General features: G+C 43.6%; 1 protein-coding gene and 1 long non-coding RNA gene across 3 annotated transcripts in view; one reads left to right on the forward strand and one right to left on the reverse strand.

Moving 5' to 3' along the window:
• LOC135051977 (uncharacterized) overlaps positions 1 to 10619 on the reverse strand; it is an 81157-nt gene extending 70538 nt beyond the window's left edge. The window contains exon 1 of one of the 2 annotated variants that reach the window (XR_010242220.1): positions 10534 to 10619. This is a non-coding gene — a long non-coding RNA (uncharacterized LOC135051977). The remainder of the gene's footprint in view (positions 1 to 10533) is intronic. The other variant, XR_010242218.1, reaches the window with a different exon arrangement.
• LOC135061454 (uncharacterized) overlaps positions 1 to 14261 on the forward strand; it is a 556703-nt gene extending 542442 nt beyond the window's left edge. The window contains exon 13 of the mRNA XM_063964060.1: positions 13405 to 14261. Within this exon, the coding sequence (XP_063820130.1) occupies positions 13405 to 13499 (95 nt within the window). The 3' untranslated portion in view covers positions 13500 to 14261. The remainder of the gene's footprint in view (positions 1 to 13404) is intronic.
• Positions 14262 to 23767: the final 9506 nt, after the last annotated feature.

The following is a 23767-nucleotide window of genomic DNA, read 5'->3' on the forward strand; positions in this document are numbered from 1 at the left end:
GATTCAAAATCCTTCCTTATTATGTCAGCTCGTCCGGGCACAGTGTCCTAACTGAGGCTTGGAGGAGGGTCATAGTGGGAGGAGCCAGTGCACACCAGGTGACCTAAAAGCTTTCTTTAGTTGTGCCCAGTCTCCTGCGGAGCCGCTATTCCCCATGGTCCTTTCGGAGTTCCCAGCATCCACTACGGACTACGAGAAATAGATTTACCGGTGAGTAAAATCTTATTTTTTCAGTATTCATTAAATCATTATGCCTCTCTAATAAAAATATCACTTCTGAAAAACTGCTATTTTTGAGAAGCTGTTTTTCGTAAAAGTTATATTTTTCCCCTTGCAGCTTAGGTGTCCATAAGGACTTCCCCTTAGCTGCAGACCCCGGAGCTGAGCTGTTGCCTCATGGATAGACCCCCTTTGCCCTCCGCTGACCCTAACTGCATAATACTTTAGAAGGTGGAGTAAGGACCTGCAGGACAGCTGAGACTGGCGCCAGCAGGAAGTGAGGGAATCCGAAGTGGAGGAGGCTGCACAACGCCGGGGCAGGGAGACAGCTAGGACCAGCAGAAATATGGGTGGGAAGGGGGGGTCTGATACTGAAGCACAGCAGCGGGACCACTGCTGTGTGCTGGCAGTGGCACAGGACACACACAAGCTGCCGGCTGCCAGCGGCTTGTGCTCCTTCGTAAAACTAAATGCCGTTTCGTAAAACTGAATGCCGTCTCCGGATGGAAATGCTTCTTTGGAGTTTGATTAATGTACTCATTTCTACATCCCCATACTATAGTATGGGGAGTGTAGAGATTATTGAAGCAGGCTGTAACAAAGGAGATATTAGTCATATCTCCTTCTGTTACAGCTTTGATGAATGAGGTTTCATTAAAAAAAAATAACAATTTGATAACATTATTAAAATTTGGATTATGATGCTGTTAGATTGTAAACCGATGGAGAAGAGATTAGAAGATCTATGGCACATGTGTTAGTGTCCTGGGTGCTAGTACTAGGTACTGTATGTGTGATGACATGTTCAGCATTTGATTGTAAGCTCTGGGGATGTTGAAGGCTCAGTATCTGTGAGATATGTAAGATTGTGAGTTCTGTGGACAAGCGCCTAGTATTTGTGTGATACATGTGTTATGTAGTGAGCTCTGTAGGTGGAGAGGTATCTGTGTATAATATGTACTGTAGGAATGAAAGCTTAGTATAATGCACGCCACCTCTCCTGCCTGCTGACTACTTCCTCCCACTCCTACCTCCAAGATTTTGCACGTGCTGTTCCCTATCTCCGAATTCCCTACCTCTCCCCCTCAGACTCTCCACCTCGCTACAAAACTTCAAACGGGCTCTTAAGACCCACTTCTTCACCAATCCCAGCCAAATCTCATCCTAACCCTCTGTCCCATGATCACTATCTACCCCATTTGTGTCACCCATGTCTGTCTGCCCTTCCCCTTAGAATGTAAGCTCTCACGAGCAGGGTTCTATTCCATTGTGTGCTTTTCCTTATCTTACTTAAACTATCTTCTACTTCATACTCCTTCCGATGGCACCAAATCTCTTGGTTTTCTGCTACCCTGATACTTGTGTCAGTGTCATCTGCTGATTCAGCAATGTTTATTTACCCTGTACTTGTCCTATATTGTCTTCAACTGAACGTTAATGTTTTCTTGTTTTGCTTATTTGTTTATGTACTCTGTAATTGGGCGCTGCAGAATCCTTGTGGTGCCATATAAATAAAGGATAATAATAAATAATTAGTGACGGCCTGCTGGCTGTCGCTATTCAGGGATGGGGAGTCTGTGTCCTACAACCAGAGGAATGAGACTTAGGTTTTTCGAGGTAGGCGTTAGTCACACTCCATGGCAATGGCCACACCCCCTGTGCAGACCACACCCCCACATATCTAGTCACACCCTCATGGAAATGGTCACATCCCGTGCGGTGGCACACAATAGGCCCTTCATAAATGTCAGCTCCAGGCCCATGTGGACCTTAATCTGGCACTGTATATATACATACATACATACACACATATATACATATACACAAAATGTGTGGTTCTACACTACCACTTAAAAACCTTTACCTAGCTGGGTGCTGTCACATAGGGTTCATAGTACAGGTCACTCAAATCGTACTGTACTACTAGCATTCAAACAACATCCACTGCAGTACTGTTGTATAAGTCAATGTTTTAATGCCATTTATAAAAAGTCTTCCACACCATTTGAGTGACATACGTATGTATATATATATATATATATATATATAGATGTGTCCTGCTATGATCTTGCCACATCGCGTCATTCATAACGGCTGAGCGCGGCATACCGTGATGCATACTCATTGCAGTGCGCTAGTAAATTCTGCTATATGCAGCAACAACATAGCAACACACAGACGGAAACTAGAGATGAGCGGGTTCGGTTCGTTGAGATCCGAACCCCCCCGAACTTCACCTATTTTACACGGGTCCGAGGCGGCCTTGGATCTTCCCACCTTGCTCAGTTAACCCGAATGAGGCCGAACGTCATCATCCCGCTGTCGGATTCTCGCAAGATTCGTATTCTATATAATGAGCCGCGTGTCGACGCCATTTTCACTCGTGCATTGGTGATTGAACGGAGAGGATGTGGCTACGTTTCTCCCTGAAAAGCTCCATATCTGTGCTCAGTGTGCTGCAAATATCTGTGCTCAGTGTGCTGCAAAATATCTGTGCTCAGTGTGCTGCAAAATATCTGTGCTCAGTGTGCTGCAAATATCTACGTTCTCTGCCTGAAGAGCTCCATATCTGTGCTCAGTGTGCTGCAAATATCTACGTTCTCTGCCTGAAAAGCTCCATATCTGTGCTCAGTGTGCTGCAAATATCTGTGCTCAGTGTGCTGCATTGTGGGGACCACCTGTATATAATTATAGTAGTACAGTACAGTAGGCCATTGCTGTATCTTGCAGCTCCATGTCAAACTCAGTTCTAGACAGTATCCTGATCATCAGTGCTCAATATCTGCTGCATTGTTGTGTGACCAGTATATACTATATATATTATATATAGTAGTACAGTGCAGAATTTTGGTGACCACCAATATAGTAGTACAGTACAGGAGGCAATTGCTGTATCTTGCAGCTCCATGTCACTTCAAGTATCCTTATCTGTGCTGCATTGTTGTGAGCAGTATATAGTAGTACAGTGTAGCATTTTGGTGACCACCAGTATATATAGTAGTACAGTACAGTACAGTAGGCCATTGCTGTATCTTGCTGCTCTGTGTCACTTCTAGTATCCTGATCAGTGCTTAATATCTGTGCTCAGTGTCAGTGCTGCATTGTGGTGACCAGTATACTACAGTACAATAGTCCAGTGCTGTTCTCGCTGCTCAGTGTCAGTTCTCCGTAGTATCATCAATGCTCAGTAAAATCAGTGCTCAGTAAAATCAGTGCTCAGTATAATCAGTGCGCTGTTAGACGTGCGCCCGTTTTCCGCCATTAGTGCATTGGGATTTAGACAATTGATGAAGTTATTGTGTCCCCGGTACAAAATCCAATCTAGATTCCACTTCACTAGGCAGGCGATAGCGAGATTGTACCAATTAATATCAGTGATTTATAATTAATTATTAATTACAGTGATCTTGCCAAATGATTCCAGTGATTTTGTCATTTTCTTCCAGTGATTTGGACCAATAATACCATTGATTAGAACAAATAATTCCAGTGATTTCGACCAATAATACCATTGATTAGAATGAATAATTCCTGTGATTTTGTAATTTTCTTCCAGTGATTTGGACCAATAATACCACTGATTAGAACGAATAATTCCAGTGATTTTGTCATTTTCTTCCAGTGATTTGGACCAATAATACCATTGATTAGAATGAATAATTCCTGTGATTTTGTCATTTTCTTCCAGTGATTCGGACCAATAATACCATTGATTAGAACAAATAATTCCTGTGATATTGAGGCGTTTGTGTCGCTTAGCTTAGCCGTCCAGCGACCAAAGTGTACCTCTTTTTCTCTTTTCTTTGCATCATGTGCTGTCCTGTCTGCCACTGCAGTGCCACTCCTAGATGGGCCAGGTGTTGGTGCCGCCCTCTTGGGTTGCTTAGCTTAGTCATCCAGCGACCTCGGTGCAAATTTTAGGACTAAAAATAATATTGTGAGGGGTGTGATGTGTTCAGAATAGACTGGAATTGAGTGGAAATGATGGTTATTGAGGTTAATAATACTATAGGATCAAAATTACCCCCAAATTCTATGATTTAAGCTGTTTTTGAGGGGTTTTTGAAAAAAAAACTACCCGAATCCGACAAATTTTCAGGGAGGTTTTGCCAAAATGCGTCCGAAACCAAAACACGGCCGCGGAACCGAATCCAAAACCAAAACACAAAACCCGAAAAATTTCCGGTGCACATCTCTAACGGAAACCCTCTTATAAATCCTGCGTTTGCCCCTGACACAGGTGCTGACAATCCTATATTAAGAGGAAAGTCCAGGAACAGAGCATTTTGTCATGTTGGGAGGTATGCTATCATCCAAAACGACTTGATCGGTCCGGCCGCGGCGTGACATTACCAGAGTTAAGTGAATCCGGATTGGCTGCAGGAATTGGCTGACTCACAACCTGACCAGGATTGAGCTGATCCTAGTCAGGTGACCTGAAGCAAGATGGCACCGTCCACACCACATGTCCCGACAGTCCAGGGGTATCGCTGCAGCAGTATGACACAGTCTCCTCTCTGCCCTGTGCCCTGCCACCGACCACCTCCTGGGATAGTGATGTGGCAAAACAGAGCACTCGCCACTGGGACGATCGGTTCTGCACAGTCAGCCAGACAGGTAAATGCCGATGACTAGGCCGAGACTCGCTGGTAGCCTTGATATGGAACAAGTCAAACCCTTTCTATTACCACAAGAAACAAAACTGAGAACACTTTGGGTGCAACCAGTTCACCTTCGTCATATGATAGGATTACCATAACGCGTTAAAAATCAGAAATATAAATGATTTCATATGTCAATTTCTAGATCTGTCACCATTCCTATTAACAGTCCCAAATGCAGAAAAGTGTTCAGATATTTCAGAAAAAAGAATATCCTTACAACCATCTTATGCTTCTTACAGAGCTCAAGTTCTTAGGTATCCATATGTAGTTTCTTCATTCAATCTTAAGTATCCATATGTAGTTTCTTCATTCAATCCTTTTTAGGGAAGTTGCTTGTAGTTAATCACATATATAAAAATATCATAAAAGGATATATAGTGCACTACTTATAAATATGTACAATTTCATTTTAAAAGTACACAAAACCAGATTCCATGTGATTAATAATTTGTCACTCCTTCAAAAAAGCAAAACAATACTGTACCATGCTTGGCTCCTAGCAAGGAGCGACGGAGTGAGTATGAAATGGGAGGCTCTGGAAACCTTCCCTACTCCCTCCAGGCAAATCGCCAGTGTCAAGTCACCGAGTTTTCAGATAACGTGGATTCAGGTAAGTAACGCCAATATCGCCAATGGGTTTTAGATCCAAAAGACTCTTCCTCAGGTCTATTACCAGCTTGCCTCTTTCTGGCGCTCTGCAGCTCCACCTGGTGGCAGCCTCCTATGTGATTCATAGAATTGAAGCGGACTAATTAAGCTCATTGATGGGCTTTTCTTTTATTTATTTAAACAACAGAGATTTCCTGGTCTCTTTGTTTGATCGGCAGTGGCCGGCTTTTGTGATCCCATTGGGGTAAGAAATGCAACACCATAGAAATCGTTTAATCCACAGAGTGCTGAGTGTCACTTTTAGATTTCTATTGCAGCTGCAGTGGTCAGGTGGGCTGTTTATATTCTAAATTATTATTGTTATTTTAGAGGTTTACATCGGTCAGTGCCAGTCTAGGGTAATGTGCGGGTTCAAGTTGTAGGTGCAAACAAGGGAAAGTTCTGAAAGTTGTTTTTCATATGCATGCAGTGATTACCACTGTGGACAATCCAGAGACTTCAGTCCTTGAAGACTGATCCTTGCTCACCTTGCAAGACTCCATGGATCCCCAAATGACAGCCCATGGGATCTGTCTGGCCTGGGCCACTGTCAGTTATTGGTTCCTTTCCCAGGGCCAGCATTTTGCTCCACTGACGCCCTGCGAGACCCTGAGAGTAGGTCATCTTTAATTCTGCTGTAGTCTTTGTAATCATTACTTTGTAACTAGGGCATCTTAATGTATAGGCACAGTGGGCATCTGCCCAGAGCCCCATTCATTCTAGGGGCCTTCCAACAGGGGCAGACTGGTGCCTTCAGAGCTTCTGTGAATTACACACAATCAGAGTGAGCAGGCAACATTCTCTACCCGCATTTCAGCCTGCAACCAAACAGTGAATGGCTGTGAGCATGGTGATTGGTGGATGACTGAAGCTATCTACCAATCAGAATGCTGACAACCATTCACTGTATGGAAGCATGTGGAGACTGTATGGAAGCATGTGGAGAGGAGTAAGTTATGATTTTTTATTTATTTATTCATTCCTGTGAATGAGTGGGCAGGGACCCCATTGCATTGCTGTGCCCAGGGCAGGGAATGTAGTTAAGACAGCCCTATTTGTATCCATGACTCAGGGCAATCATGACCAGTGGGGGTTGCAGATGTGGTGCTGCAGCTCAGACCTAAATTCAAATAGGGGAGGGTCACACCAATTTCCTCCCACCAAACGCTGCCCAACATAGCCTGTCAGGACTCAGTGTCAGTGTGAAGCCAATGGGAACCAGGCGCAGTGGTAATAGACAAGGCATCGGATCATCAGCCTGCCCTCCAGCCTCCATAGCCAATAAACTTCTATTGGTTAACTAACTAACTAACTAACTAACTACCCACCCACCTACCTTATCGTTGACACATGAGTCTGGGGGGCGATCAGATAGTTAGCTATCCAATTGAAGTTTGTTGGCTGTTTCGGCTGGGGGGGTGGACCAATGATCCGACGTTCTGTTTACTGCTGCTGCTGTAGCCAGTTACCTGTGGCTTCACGTTGACAGTGAATCCCATCCAGCGATAATTGGCAGCATTTGGGGTGGCAGTTGGTGTGGCTCCCCTTTTAGAATTTTGGAATGCGGTGCAGCCCCACAACGGCAACCGCCACTGATCATGACTGTCCTTCATCTTTCAGCAGAACCTCTTTCCTCTCTTTTTTGGCTCTGGACAGTGTTTTTGATTTTGTTACACCTCTTCATGTTGTTGTGTCATCACATGTATGGCAGAACGGCTGGCCTAGAGCACAATATTGATCTTCTATTGCACTGTAGCTGTGTGCCTGGTCTGTTTGCTTGGCATGATAGTGATGGCTAAGACAGGGTTCAGACAGTAGTTCCCCATATGTGCAGAAGTTGTGCAGGCAGCTACTGTATGTCTATCAAGAAAATCACAAAAATCACCAAAGGAGGAATAGAAATGGCAATGGCAGCTTAACCCTCTGGGTCCACAAGCAGAACTGAGATGGTATCCTGTAGATCAGCGGTGGCCAACCTGTGGCTTTTGAGCCGCATGCGGCTCTTTCTTTATTCAAATGTGGCTCCCGACACTCAAATGCTAAATAAAACAATTTGTTTTTTCTAACTTAAGAAAATATCAAAAGGTTGTTCTATCCTACTGAGTCTATAATACATTAAATTAAAGTGTAAAATATATGAAATATTATGTGTTTTTATGTAAATTAAAAGTAATTGAGATGGATTGAATGAACAGGTGTGGACTAATGAAGTGCCACTACAGGTATAAATACTCTGCCTCCACACAAGGCAGATCACCTTTGAAAAAGCTGCAGGACCTGCAGCGAAACACGTCAGGTGTTACCCTCATCCCGACCACGTGCTGTTTTACTAGTGCCCGGACCATACTGGACTTCTACAACACCTTTGGTGAATGGACTTAACTTCAGGCTAATTTGAGCCATATCCCGCAAAAAAGGCTCCGCATTCTGGTGAGGATCTAGGACTATGGTACCAACCCTCAACTGAAGGACTTTCCAAAGGGACCTTTGCCTCCAGCGGCGCAAGAAGCGGTAAAGTAAATATTGGGACTATGCTACCAGCTCCTAAAAATTTCCACACCAACTGTTGGTCCAGTTAATATCAAAAGGAACGGACACAATTAATTGAAAAGCTCTGTCGGTGAAAATGTTGATGTTTATTAGTGTTTTTATCAGAGTATTTTAATAAATGTTGAGAAATGTCCTTTCATCCAATCCATCTGTGTTTGCTAGTATGTACACATAAGCGCTGCTATTTTCTATTGTTTTTAGCAGCACTACGGGGACTGAGAACTGAGGGAGCCAGATACTAGAGGTGAGACACCCACTGGCAAATTAGGTCGACAACTATTGTTGGTCGACATGCATTAGGTCGACATGGTCAGTAGGTCGACATGTACTAGGTCGACATGGAAAAAGGTTGACATGAGTTTTTTTACTTTTTTTTGGGTGTTGTTTTCTTCGTAAAGTGACAGGGAACCCCAACTAGTGCACCGTGTCCCATCGCATGGCTCGCTTCGCTCGCCATGCTTTGGGCAAGGTGCATTGTTCCGCTATCGCTGCGCTCGGCACAGGTTACCGTTCTAATCGTAGTCCACGTGGATCGTAAAGTATGAAAAAGTTAAAAAAATGAAACAAAATGTGAAACACTCATGTCGACCATTTTCCATACCAACCTAGTACATGTCGACCTAATGACTGTCGACCAAAGTCTTGTCGACCTAATGACAGTATCCCCTGGCAAACAGAGGACACATAAGGGGTTGCTGCAATTGCACGAGGTGTGTGTGTGTGTGTGTGGGGGGGGGGGCTGTAGTGACACATGAGGGTGCTGGCTGGAATGGCGCAGCAGGGTACTGGCTGGAGTCAGAGCTGGATTAAGGCTTTGGGGGGCCCGGGGCATTTAAAACTGGGGGGCCCTCATTCAGATGTGGACGGAGTAGCTATCGCTGCTGCTTACATAAAAGCAGCAGCGATGGCACTGATGTGGTAATGCAGCAGTAGGTGTAATGCCTCCAGCTACATTACTGATATGAACTATGTCCAAGGATGGGGATTTAGTTGGTCACAATACTGATGGCTACATCCTGAACCCCCAAAATCCCGACAAGCATTGGCTGGCTGCGTGACCCAAGGGGTTGCGCAAGCCGCCCGCCACAATACTTACCAAGAGGCCAGTAAATATCCATCCTCTGACAGAGATCCTGGCCTACTGTGTCCCCGGAGACACGCCTCTGTTTGGAGAAATGGAGGCCGTCACTGCCCCCAAATGGCATCAGACTGTCAATTTCTGACTGTCTGATGCCGCCTTATGTCTGGCGCCACAGACCCGTACTGCGCACATGTAGTACGGGTCTGGTCCATGCACAAAGTACTGAACATCGGTACTTTGCTGCATGAACCGCTACTCATCCACATCTCAATAAGAGCCATAGGTGGTCATTCCGAGTTGTTCGCTAGCTGCATTCGTTTTCTGTGCAGAGATGAGGCAAAAAAACGGCACTTCTGCGTATGCGGCGCAATACGCACGCGCATCGTACTATTACAACAAACAAAGTAGTTTCACACAGGGTCTAGCGAAGCTTTTCAGTCGCACTGCTGGCCGCAGAGTGATTGACAGGAAGAGGGCGTTTCTGGGTGTCAACTGACCGTTTTCAGGGAGTGTTCAGAAAAACGCAGGCGTGCCAGGAAAAACGCAGGTGTGGCTGGGCGAACGCGTGTTTGTGAGGTCAAAACAGGAACTGAACAGTCTGAAGTCATCGCAAGCGCTGAGTAGGTTTTGAGCTACTATAAAAGTGCACACAAAATTTTTGTAGCCGCTCTGCGATCCTTTTGTTCGCACTTCTGCTAAGCTAAAATACACTCCCATAGCGTTTGCGCGGCTGCTAAAAACTGCTAGCGAGCGAACTCGGAATGACCACCATAGTGCACAAGCCTTCTGCGTGTACATAAACAAGGAGCATGGACACACGTCACGCAAAAAATTCACTTCACGCAGGGGGCATGCACATCACTTAACCAGCCGCTGTGCTGCCCCCAGCATCATGCACACAGCAGGTGGGAGCGTTCCCTCCCTACCTTTTCTCCAACCCACAGGTGGGTCAGTTTCCGAAAAACAGGACGGTCCCACCAAAACGTGATGGTTGGCAGGAAATGCATGCGTTCATACTCATGTACATATACACACACACATATATATATATATATATATATATACACACACACACACACACACACACACACACACACACACACACACACATATATATACAGTATATATATATATATAAACACATATAAGCATACATACAGTCTCATACGTATACACATGCATATATACTATTACACACTGAGTTACACACTTATACACATACATTCACACAGACATTCACATAGTCACACACTTATACACATATATACATTTGTCACACACAGTCAGAGACATATACACCTACCACAATCAATCACACACTTATACCCATATTATACATATACTGTAGAGTGCTCCTCTCCTCCCTCTTACCTCACTATCACACACTGACTGGGTGGGCCGTGGGCACATGTCTGTAGCTGCTCCTACTGCCTTCTCTCCTCCCTCCTCTCACATGCTGCCTGCAGTGAAACTGAAAGCAGTGCCGTGTAGCCCCGCCCCCCGGCTCGGATTCCACCCCTCTGCCCTCTCCCTCTGCTTTCTTTGGACTTTATGCAGCTTGCGGTGCACTTTGCACTGCAGCTGCACACTGAACTGTGGGGCCCCTAGCAGCAGGGGGGCCCAGGGTAATGTACCCCCTGTGACCCCCCTTAATCCGGCTCTGGCTGGAGTTACCCATGGGGGAGCTGAAGTGTATTTTGTGAATCTGGCTTTTTCAGTATTTTTTTATGTGGATCTTTCTGTCTCAATTATTTTATGTGGAAGTGGCTTTTCAAATGTCTTTTATGTGGATCTGGCTTTTTAAATGTATTTATTACCAGGGGCGTGGCCTAGAAGGCACAAGGCCACACCCCATTTTTGCATGTGCGCTTTCGGCTCGATGTCAGCTCTTTGTTTGACGTGCCTAACAAGATTTTTTGGCTCTTTGACTTTGACTGGTTGACCACCCCTGCTGTAGATCTTCAAAAGAAACCTTTTCTAGGGTACTGAACTCAAACTATCTCCGCATATTTCTACCTGCAACCTACAGTATTTGCTACATAGTGGTTTGGAGCATAATAGTGTAGTGGTTTCAAAACCACTAAATCAAATTCAGTTCAGACTAAACCACTACCATTTTTGGTTTTTATTGGTTCTAAAAACACAAGGGTTTTGTTCTTAGCGGCACTATAACATCCTGGCCACCTCCACATTATATTTATTATAGGGCTGATAAGCAGAGCAATTGATGAGTATTGAAGACTTGTTTTGTAGTGAGTACATAGGAGCCTATTTATTTAAAAAAAAAATGCAATCGAACCCCATTAAATATTACCCCATACTGACGCATAAAAGGAATGATTTTCGGTTCTTGCAGGACAGCAGCTCCTATAAGAGAGTGTCCCAGTGAAGAGCTTAAAAGTAAAGTGGTAATGATAGCTATCGCCATATAGTCATGCATGTGAAACACCATTTTCTGAAAATGGCCTTATTAGTGGAGGCTCCTTGGAAGGAATTGGAAGATCCCTCTCATATATTAATGCCTCAGCAGAGACAAATAGGTTAACGTCATCTTCAGATGGCATTAGCCAATGGGGCAAAAATCTCAATCTACATTAATAATGGGGACTGTGATCTTTCTTATTAGGTAGCCCAATGCAGGGTCTGCATTATGCTCTTTTTAAATAGTCCCAAATTATGAAGAAACTAACATTTCTGAATTATTTTTACTTAGATACAAGGTGCTTGATCTATAGACCCCGTAGTAATTTCAGATATCTGAGAGTTGTCATGTGCTAATTTATGAGTTTGTTACTTGTCTGTTATCCTTGCTGTTTGCTGTGTGTTTTTATGTAAGACCTATCTGTGTGTTTTGTGTTTGTGTTGTAAGCCATTTTTGTTGTTTTGTGTGTTTTGTCTTGCTTTGTCTTCTATGTACAGTATTTGATGTTTATGGAGGTTATGTAGAGAGAAAAAGAAAGGGTGAGGTATGATGGCAGAAGGCAGTCAGTTATGACAGGAAGGTGCAGAGGAGGTAGGGGCAGATGAACTAGGCAAGTTGTCAAAACCTGACTAGCAGGAAAACACATTTTCACATGATGAAAGCAGTGTGCTTATAAATAACATTATTCCCTGTAATGAGCATACAGTATGATGGGGAGCCAGGTAGCAAGGACCACACTAAGCAGGACAAAATAGTTATGGGCAAATGTCTGTAATGCTGTTAATGTAGTGGGGCATTTAAAGAGGACATTGTTGTGCTGCAGAAGAAGTTCTTAGACATAAAGGGGGAGATGTATCAAATCTTGGAGAGAGATAAAGTGGAGAGAGACAATCAACCTGCTTCTGTCAGTTTACAGGCTGTGTTAAAAAAAAATTATAGAAGCTGATTGGTTGGAATTTTATCTCTCTCACTTTATCTATTTCCAAGGTTTAAGGAGAAACTCTCAGAGTAATGAAAACTATTGCAGCCATAGATGATGGGCACTACACATCAGGAGTATCCTGCCATAGCAATTCATAGGTCGCATTAATGTGAAGGCCACCGACAGGCCTATGAGTGTAATTTTTTTTTACTTTTAATCAAAATACATTAACAAAGCATGATAAACCTAAGTAGTATATACTATGGCATGTGTCTGACATGTGTTTACTTTACAGCTTAAACATACTGTAGCTAACAATAGACACAAATTAAAATATACCGTTTCATGGTACAATCTGCAGGTTATCTCAAAGACAAGGGCCGCCATCCTAAACGCATCAACCTTAGATAAGTTGGCAGCAAATGAGTCTAAAGGTAGGTACACACGGTACGATGTGCACCCACCGATGCATCAGACGCTCCTTGGGTCAACATATCGGTAGCCATACACACTGAGCGATCCGATGCATGACCTTCGGCTATGCACTCCCCCCCATTGCCAAATAGCGCTGCATGGGATCGGCACCCGCTTCCCCTGATCAGTAGAACATGCAGTAAGATCAGGGGAAGCGACAGATGACCCCACGGAAGCGCGTCATGCACAATATCGTGCATACACATCCAATCGATCGGGAACGCCCCGATAACTGGACGAATTGTTCCTTGTGTATGCACCTTAACTGAAAACCCAATTAAACCTGTTATATTAGTACTGTTATTGTATTATCCTGACTTGTTTCAAGAGAACAAAATAAAATCCAAACAACAACGTGTTCAGATCAAAAAACCCTTAAATTTATTGTGCTTCAAACTTACTTACATGTGTTTCCATTTTACAGGACCACTGCAGCAACTTGAAAGGCAAACTCACTGCTGGAACCTGCTGAAGAATGTGAACATGCACCTGCAGAGGAAGAGGAAGACACCATCATAAATCTTTGGTTTATGGACAGCTGTGCCCCACCTGTGTCAGCAGAAAGCCAAGCTTGGGAGCAGCCTGACCGTGAGGACAATCCTCCCCACCAAATGACCTTATAAATGACATGGCAGCTGCTGTGCAGAGTTTAGGATCATACAAACAGGATTCATGCAGACCAAAATCAACAGTTGAGCCACATTTATCAACAGGAGGGCCTCATGGAAAGTCAGTGAGATCATTATTTTTAGCATTAAAACCTATTAAGAGAAATGTCTAAACATTGCTCTGAATACTGTATATTCCCTTTATTTTCAGCTAAAACAAATTATGGGAATATACAATTTTCGAGGGCATTTAGCACTAAGTAAAGTTACAGTAATTAGACAGATTAGAGGGATAATTTGATCTCTGATCTTGTTGTGTGGTCATTCACTTTCTAAACTGATATTGCCAGTAGACAAGGATTATCTGCTGCTAATTACTGTGCCCCAAGTTAATATGAAGCATCTGGGAAAGGCTGAATTTTTAACACACAATATGCTCCATTTACATAACACACAAGCTGCTTTGTAAAAGACTTTTGCCAACTTTCATACAGAGAAAGAATAAAACGCTTTCAGAATTCATTTCTTTGACGGTGGGACATGTGAACTGTCCCTGGAAACAGTTTTGTATAGTTGTCACTTTTAGTACACAGCATCTGTTATGGCAGCAGATCTAAAACCAAAATATTATTGCAGTCTTTGAGATATTTCTCATTTCAGACACATGTTTAACGAAGATAGAAAATAATTAATGTAAATACAATTATGGTGTTTAAAACAACACATATTTCTGTTGTTTTTCATTTTCTTATGCTTAAGAACATTTGTGTGTTTTATGTAAAAAAGAAAATGATGTGTACCTTTATTTCTACATAAACTACATAAACATAAATTTATGGCCCTCATTCCGAGTTGTTTGCTCGCTAGCCGCTTTTAGCAGCAGTGCACACGCTAAGCCGCCGCCCTCTGGTAGTGTATATAAACTAAGCAGAAGTGCGAACGAAAGGTTAGCAGAACAGTGCTGAAATTTTTTCAAGCAGTTTCAGAGTAGCTGCAGACCTACTCCTTCCTTGCGATCACTTCAGTCTGTTTAGTTCCTGCTTTGACGTCACAAACACGTCCTGCGTTCGGCCAGCCACTCCCCCGTTTCCCCAGGCATGCCTGCATTTTCACCTGACACGCCTGCGTTTTTTTAGCACACTCCCGGAAAACGGTCAGTTACCACCCAGAAACACCGACTTCCTGTCAATCGCTCACCGATCAATAGAGCGACGGAAAAGAGTCGCTAGACCTTGTGTAAAACTGCTTAGTTTTGTGTGAAAGTGCGTCGCGCGTGCACACTGTGGCCCATACGCATGCGCAGTTTTGCCGGGTTTTTTCCTGATCGCTGAGCTGCGAAAATCGTCAGCGAGCGATCAACTCGGAATGACCCCCTATATCAGGAGCGCACTCAGGGAGGGGTTATAGTTGCCCAAGACACTCCATGTCATGGGGCCTTTTTGTTATCCTTAAAAATAGGTGAAAATATAATGTTTTTGCCTACTTTGGTAAAACGTAAGTGCTGGCCCCAGTCTATTAAACAGGTACAAGTCATCCTTGAAGTGGTAAGTGATCCTCATTACTAGTATGGGGACCTCCTCATTTCCCAATTCATCTAACTCTGAAAATAAATACTTTTCATGATTTGATTGCAGGAACTGACGCCAACTTGGCAGATGGCATCCTTTGTCAAAACTCAGCTACTTCCTACAGGAAGGAGTACAGGGTAGAGAAGCGGGATCTCTCCATACCTGTTTGGGTCCCTCCGCAGCCTGTCAGATATCTCTGTACGCATATGTGATCCTAGTTCACATATGCATAGTAACACTGCCGAGTCAAATTTAGCAGTATTGACGGTCTCTGTTACATAAATAGCAGTGATAGAGATTATAGGGACAGCTAATTTTTGCATCACCTGTCCCGACACGGGAGCAATGTTAAATTGCTCTGGGGATTTGGTATATATTTTGTATCATTTAGTGGATACTAAATTAGCACTGCTTAATGAACAGACCTCCATGTGTCAGCTGGACAAAGCACTAGATATTGCTAGTCATCTGCCCAGAGTCTAAGCTGCATTGAGACAAATCCCTTTGTGTACAGCTGGCTTGCTGCAGCCCGGACTCTGCACAGCTTGTATACTGCTAACATCTTCTTACCAGCTGCCAGGAAATACATCAATGAGGTCTGATCCAGCCAACAGGAATCGGGAATGGAAGAGATAATGGGCATATCTGCATTGAGTAAGGGTGAATAATGGGTGTGGAAGGGGTTCTATATTTTAGCATACATAGAAAAGGGAGGCTATGAATTATATTATATACTGCAGAAGGGCTGTGCAAATGCATTGGATGATGGGTGCGGCCGCTATATTATATAATACATACCTCCCAACATGACCCATTCTAGGAGGGACAGAATGCTCTGTTCCTGGACTTCTTTCTTAAGTTATGAATCACCATCACCTGTGTTAAATTAGTTAATTGATAAGAAAGGTGATGGCAATCGTAAACTTGTGAGCAGGGCCTTCCTACCTCTACAGGTACAGTATGTCTGTCTGTTTTTACTCAGTTTTGTTCTATTACTATTGTTCTAATTGTAAAGCACAACGGAATATGCTGCACAGGAGCCGGAATATGCTGCACAGGAGCCGGCAGCCAGTTTGCAAGAAATAGCTGCATATATATTACATGTATAAAATATATAGATAGATCCATATATATAGATCTAATTTATGTTATATATATGTATACATATATATATACGTGTGTGTGTATATCTCTCTCTCTCTATATATATATATACATACATACGTGTGTGTGCGTATATCTATCTATCTATATATATCTATATCTATCTATCTATCTATCTATCTATCTATATATATATATATATATATACACATACATACAGGTTGAGTAACCCATTCTGAAATACGGAATATTGTATTAAATGACCTGCAGGCTGTGTGTATAAGGTGTAAATGAAACTTAAATGCATTCTGTGCGAAGACTTGGGTCCCAAAATACATAAAAATCCAATATCCAAAATACTTCTGGTCCCAAGCATTTTGGATAAGGGATACTCAACCTGTGTATATATATATATATATATATATATATAACGAATAAGGTAAGTGCGCTACTTCCCTCCACATTCAATAGAGTATGTAATGGTAAGAATTTCTTTGATCTGTCGAAAGGTGCACACAATTTCCACAAGTAGTCCTATGTATGGCTGCTCAGTCCTTCAAGGTGCCACTAGGTTCAGTGGCTAGAAAATCTGGAAAAAAGGAAAGGGGACAAGCGCCTGATGGTGCAGTAATTTCACACTTAGTTTAGTGACTCAACAACACTTATATCTGCGTACCAGATGAGGGATTTTCTATCATGCACATCAAATACTGTAACTTTGGTCTTCAGTCTGTTGCTCACAGCATAAGGGAACAGATAGTTGAGATAGACAAGCAAATCACAAGGGGTCTTTATCCTCCAATTTGTTGTTTACACTACAGAGGGATCTCCCAGTGACCACTCTGCTGCTGCTCTCTCCTTCTCTCTCTGTACAGCCTCAGCCAGCAGTGATGCTCCTGCCCAGCCACCCCCCCTCCTCCACAGTCACCTGCTTCCGGGTTCTGTCACGTCGATCACAGTCCCCGCCACGAATGGATGCCAGTATATGGTCAATCATTCTGTAGCGGATAGAGGATAACTTATGTCTAGCACGTCATTTTGCTAGACATAACTTATCTTCTATCCGCTACAGAATGATTGACCATATACCGGGGGACCGTGATCGACGTTTACTGCAGTGCGAATCCAAATGGATATTTCTTTTGGACACTGTTTCACCTAAGGGGTTAAATTAATCCTTAGGCTTACAGTGCTTTTTATAAGTGTTTTGTGTTAAATAACAGCTAATGCTTATATAACCATTTATGATATTGTCATTATGTATATTATGCATCCTTTTAAGGTAAGCGCAGAAGCGAATTTTTGCATTTTTGCCTATCATCCATGTCCCTCCTAGACATGTGTGGCATTCCTGAGGGCTGTGCTTGCCCACCTGCATGAATGGATGTTGTTCCCTCCTAGACATGTGTGGCATTCCTGAGGGCTGTGCTTGCCCACCTGCATGAATGGAGGTTGTTCCCTCCTAGCGGTTCGCACGATCTTGGCTGCACTAACGAGACTGTTCTGATCGACTGGATTCCTATTGGTGCTGACAGCAGCTTATTAAAACTTGGACCAGTGGTACTGTATGTTCATTGCTAGAACTCCTATCCATAGAGATCAGTAACCAGGCTCCTGGTTTTGTCTGCCATCTGCATCTTACCCAGTCATCAGTCTCCTGCATTACTCACAACATTCTGTACCTATCACCAGCATCTCAGATTCACAACCATAATGTTACTCAAATGATCTGTTATCAGAGGATCTGTGACCACCATACCTCCCAACATGTTCCTTTCCAGGAGGGACACAATGCTTTGCTCCTGGACTTGCCTCTCAATGTATGATTGCTGTCACCAGTGGTGAAACACCTTTCTTATCCATTAACCTGTTCCAAACAGGTGCCAGCAATCAAAAATCACTAGTAAAGTCCAGAAGAAGAGTTTTGTCCCTCCTGGAGAGGGTCTTGTTGAGAGGTATAGTGACCACCGCTGTGTGTTTGTATGCAGATGGATAGATGCATTGGGTGTGTCAACCCATTTCTAGGAAGTAGCATATTTATGCACTTCCACTGCGTACCGGATCACAGCTGTGAATGCATTAGTGTAAATCTCTGAATCAGGCCCAATGGTACTGTAAAGGCCCGTACACACTAGGCGATTCGCTCCAGGAGCGATATAGCCTAGTGTTTCCCCTCCCGAGTCGGGCCGCTGACAGTGTGCATACACACTGTGTGACTTGCTAGTAATATCGCACAGTGACATCATACCGTGGCCAGCCTGAACTTGCAGCATCTGATAATATTGTCAGATTAAGCTGCATGTACAGATGACAGAGGGGATCGTTAATGACCCCAGGAGCGCACATCGGCCGTCATCAGCAGCATACACACTGAGCAATATTGTAAACGATATTGCTCAAGATGGTAAAAATGAGCGTTATCCCTTACAAAATCGCCTAGTGTGTACAGGCCTTTAGACTAGTTGCTTTGCAGACAGTCTTGGATTGATATGCATGTGTGTGATCCAGCTACTGTATGCCAGTTTGCACATGTGCAGCGGAACTTGATGCCCTGGCTGTATGTTTCAGAGTTAGTTTGACAAGAATGGAATCATTCATGTTTGGTGTTTATCTGGTGGTTGTCACCATGGAGAAACTGCATCCAAAGCACTAGTGATATAGAGGGTATCTGGATGATAGATCTACAATGTCTAGGTAGACAGTCAATAGTTTAACACCATACATGTATTAGATCGACAGGTACAAAAGGTTGACATGACAATGGTCAACACACATAGTTGATACATATTTTGGGGGATTTTCACTTTTTTCCCCAACAGTTGCTTAATTTACAGAAGCGAGCACACAAGGGTCTTTGTTGTACTGATGCTGGTCACAAAACATGAAATATACAATATTTGCCCAAACAAACACCAAATATTGTGTAAACAATTTTTGCACTGACCATTGTCATGTCGGCCTTTTGAATGTGTCAACTGTTTGTACCTGTTGATCTTTTGTACCTGTTGACCTATGCATGTCGACCATCTTGGGTTGCCCTATTGACTGTCGCCCTAAACATTGTCCACCCTCTATACCATACCCTGATAAGAGGGCATTCAGTGTAATCTGTCCCAATGATAACTCTGCATTGGACAGTGTATTACTCGGCTAAGATTGCTTAAAAGGCTCCCAAACACCCTTCTAGGTACCTCCAGTGGTGCGCTTCCCACAGACAGTACTAGTAATTCTTTCTAGGTACCTCCAGTGGTGCGCTTCCCACAGACAGTACTAGTAATTCTTTCTAGGTACCTCCAGTGGTGCGCTTCCCACAGACAGTACTAGTAATTCTTTCTAGGTACCTCCAGTAGTGCGCTTCCCACAGACAGTACTAGTAATTCTTTCTAGGTACCTCCAGTAGTGCGCTTCCCACAGACAGTACTAGTAATTCTTTCTAAGTACCTCCAGTGGTGCACTTCCCACAGACAGTACTAGTAATTCCTTCTAGGTTCCTCCAGTGGTGCGCTTCCCACAGACAGTACTAGTAATTCTTTCTAGGTACTTCCAGTAGTGCGCTTCCCACAGGAAGTACTAGTAATTCTTTCTAGGTACCTCCAGTAGTGCGCTTCCCACAGACAGTACTAGTAATTCTTTCTAGGTATCTCCAGTGGTGCGCTTCCCACAGACAGTACTAGTAATTCTTTCTAGGTACCTCCAGTAGTGCGCTTCCCACAGACAGTACTAGTAATTCTTTCTAGGTACCTCCAGTAGTGCGCTTCCCACAGACAGTACTAGTAATTCTTTCTAGGTACCTCCAGTGGTGCGCGTCCCACAGACAGTACTAGTAATTCTTTCTAGGTACCTCCAGTGGTGCGCTTCCCACAGACAGTACTAGTAATTCTTTCTAGGTACCTCCAGTGGTGCGCTTCCCACAGACAGTACTAGTAATTCTTTCTAGGTACCTCCAGTGGTGCGCTTCCCACAGGCAATACTAGTAATTCTTTCTAGGTACCTCCAGTAGTGCGCTTCCCACAGACAGTACTAGTAATTCTTTCTAGGTACCTCCAGTGGTGCGCTTCCCACAGACAGTACTAGTAATTCTTTCTAGGTACCTCCAGTAGTGCGCTTCCCACAGACAGTACTAGTAATTCTTTCTAGGTACCTCCAGTGGTGCGCTTCCCACAGACAGTACTAGTAATTCTTTCTAGGTACCTCCAGTGGTGCGCTTCCCACAGACAGTACTAGTAATTCTTTCTAGGTACCTCCAGTGGTGCGCTTCCCACAGACAGTACTAGTAATTCTTTCTAGGTACCTCCAGTGGTGCGCTTCCCACAGACAGTACTAGTAATTCTTTCTAGGTACCTCCAGTGGTGCGCTTCCCACAGGCAGTACTAGTAATTCTTTCTAGGTACCTCTAGTAGTGCGCTTCCCACAGACAGTACTAGTAATTCTTTCTAGGTACCTCCAGTGGTGCGCTTCCCACAGACAGTACTAGTAATTCTTTCTAGGTACCTCCAGTGGTGCGCTTCCCACAGACTGTACTAGTAATTCTTTCTAGGTACCTCCAGTGGTGCGCTTCCCACAGACAGTACTAGTAATTCTTTCTAGGTACCTCCAGTGGTGCGCTTCCCACAGACAGTACTAGTAATTCTTTCTAGGTACCTCCAGTGGTGCGCTTCCCACAGACAGTACTAGTAATTCTTTCTCGGTACCTCCAGTGGTGCGCTTCCCACAGACAGTACTAGTAATTCTTTCTAGGTACCTCCAGTGGTGCGCTTCCCACAGACAGTACTTGTAATTCTTTCTAGGTACCTCCAGTGGTGCGCTTCCCACAGACAGTACTAGTAATTCTTTGGCAATACATTTACTAATCATGCAAAAATAGTCTGTATGACTGTATGCTCTATTCATGGTGCAGTGTATTAAAATGTGCATCCAAAGTGGTTTATTAAAATGTATTTATCTGCAGGCTTAAAAGTTTTATATGATACAGTAGATCTCAATAGGAGGGAACAGATACTAAATCGCTATCAGCAGAAATGATAAAAATACAGAGCTACCACCCTTGAATTTCAAAATAGCAGAAATGTAAAACCAGTTATTATGAATTTGTATATTTCTTGTTATTTAAATTGTCTAAAGTTTTTTTCTGGATTTTATTTATTTATGTATTAAGCCCCAGACTCCCTAATTTCTGCCCATTCACCATATTCTGATTCTGAGTCGCCATTCTGTGTATTTATACAAATGGCCTACACGGTCCTCCCTTGTGTACATCCATGCAGCTAAATGTGCAAGGGCTGAGAGACGCCCACTGTTACTGCCTGTGCATGCTGTAATACTGATTGATGTATCCTTATATGCACCAGCGCTATGGCAGGGACAGTTTCCCCATCTGCCATCTGACTACGGCCTCCTATGCTTGCAGCTGTGGGTCTGTGAAAGCAGCCACTCCCATAACACCCCCACTGCCCAGCCCCCTTGTGTATGCACTGCTGCCCACCTCCCAGTCACCGCCAAGGAACGCCCATCACTTTTCTGCCACATTTCTGATACTATCTGAATCGATGGCAATAGCAGCTTTGTGCTTACACACTGCGTAACGCATGTGTCATAGGCATGCTTGTCTACCCTCCCAGAAACTGCGGGAAGCTCCCAATTTTTAGGGTAGGGTATGTGGCTCTGCCGCATCCCGGCTGCACCTGCCCGCTTAATAGTGGATCGGAGTAAAAATCACAGAAACATTAGATACAGCTTGAAGGGGCAAGGCTAAAACCGGGAATGGAGCTGTTTAGCCCCATTTAATAGTGCTGTTTACCCGCATCGTGGGCATGTCCCTGTCTTGGGGGTGGGGCCTAATGACATGCAATCCGGTCCCGCCCCCCCCCCCGAAGAGTTCAGCTATGTCTCCTCTCCAGGCTTCTCCTGGAGAGGAGGAAAAAAAAAGTAGGTAAGTATGGTCGTAGGGGGTTTTGCCCTTGCAAATAATCACTCGACTACGTGAACATCACCATTGCACGCGGACTGCTTATGGCTCTGAATCAGGCCCTTTATCTCCAACACTAAGGACTGTGAATAGTGTAATCTGTCCACCAATCTCCATAACACTCTATTCTGAGCTGGATTAAGGGGGGACAGGGATAATGTTACCCCATACTCTCTTCTGTCAGGGGCCCACAAGGCAAACGTAGGATTTTTGGAGGGTGGTTACTAAATGTTTAATTTTAGAGCGATTGTTGCCAGACAATGAAGGATGCCCCAAACAAAGTGCAGCCCAATGATCATGGTAAGCCACTTACAGGTTACCTTTCTGGTGTGATGATTGAGCACTCAGATCCACAGACACACACAGACACACACACACACACAGACACACACACACACACACACACACACACACACACACACACACACACACACACACCAGACTTATCCATCATGCAGTACCATCAGGGAGAGTCTGATTTGCTCCACATTTATTCTGCAGCAAGACAACGACCCCAAACATGTCATTAAGAACTATTCTTCAGCTTAAAGAAGAACAAAGAGTCCTGGAAGTGATGATATGGCGGCTTCAGAGTCCTCTCTCAACATCATCGAGTCTGTCTGGGATCACATGAAGAGACAGAAAGATTTGAGCAAGTCTACATCCACAGAAGATCCGTGGTTAGTTCTCCAAGATTTCTGAAACAACCTCCCTGCTAAGTTCCTGTGCAAGGTACCTAGAAAAATGTATGCTGTTTTGAAGGCAAAGGGTGGTCACACCAAATATTGAATTGATTTACATTTCTCTTCTGTTCACTCACTTTTCATTTTGTTAATTGAAAAAAAAAGAAACTATTAACACCTCTATTTTTGAAAGCATTCTTACTTTGCAGCATATCAGCATAGTTTCCATACTTGCATAAAACATTTGCAAGGTACTGAGCTATATACAATATATATATATATATATATATATATATATATACACAAACAAATATAGAAAACCACAGCACTCGCCACCCCAGAAGCGGGGTGCAGTGTCTGCACTCACCACTCATAGGGTGGGGTGCATGCAGCCCATGGCCACCTACCCAAATACATACAAATAGAGAATTCAGCACTCACCATAGCAAGCTCACTTGTCCTCACAACATCAATAAATAAATGGTGGGGGTTTCGTTAGTGAATTGGCCAATGCACGGAAGCCTGCATACCGCTCCATGGTACCCCATCTTCATGCAGGTCCTACACTATCACAAAGCCTTAAGAATTAAAACCTGGCAACTGTATCACATATAATATAACTGCAAATATGTCCACTAAGTTTAATGTATGCCTGCCACATATCTAGTGGCTTTTAAAAGGCATACTAGTCACCTGACACAGGCGATAAATTACTAAGGAGCAGCTGACACAGGTTTAGAACGATTGAGATTACACAGGGGTGCATGAAAAGGCCTGTGACCACGGTTAATAAGAGTTAACCAAAGATTAACCCCATAATATACAAACAAATATAGAAAACCACAGCACTCGCCACCCC

The sequence above is a fragment of the Pseudophryne corroboree genome, chromosome 1 (genome assembly GCF_028390025.1).
Source record: "Pseudophryne corroboree isolate aPseCor3 chromosome 1, aPseCor3.hap2, whole genome shotgun sequence".
NCBI lineage: Eukaryota > Metazoa > Chordata > Amphibia > Anura > Myobatrachidae > Pseudophryne > Pseudophryne corroboree.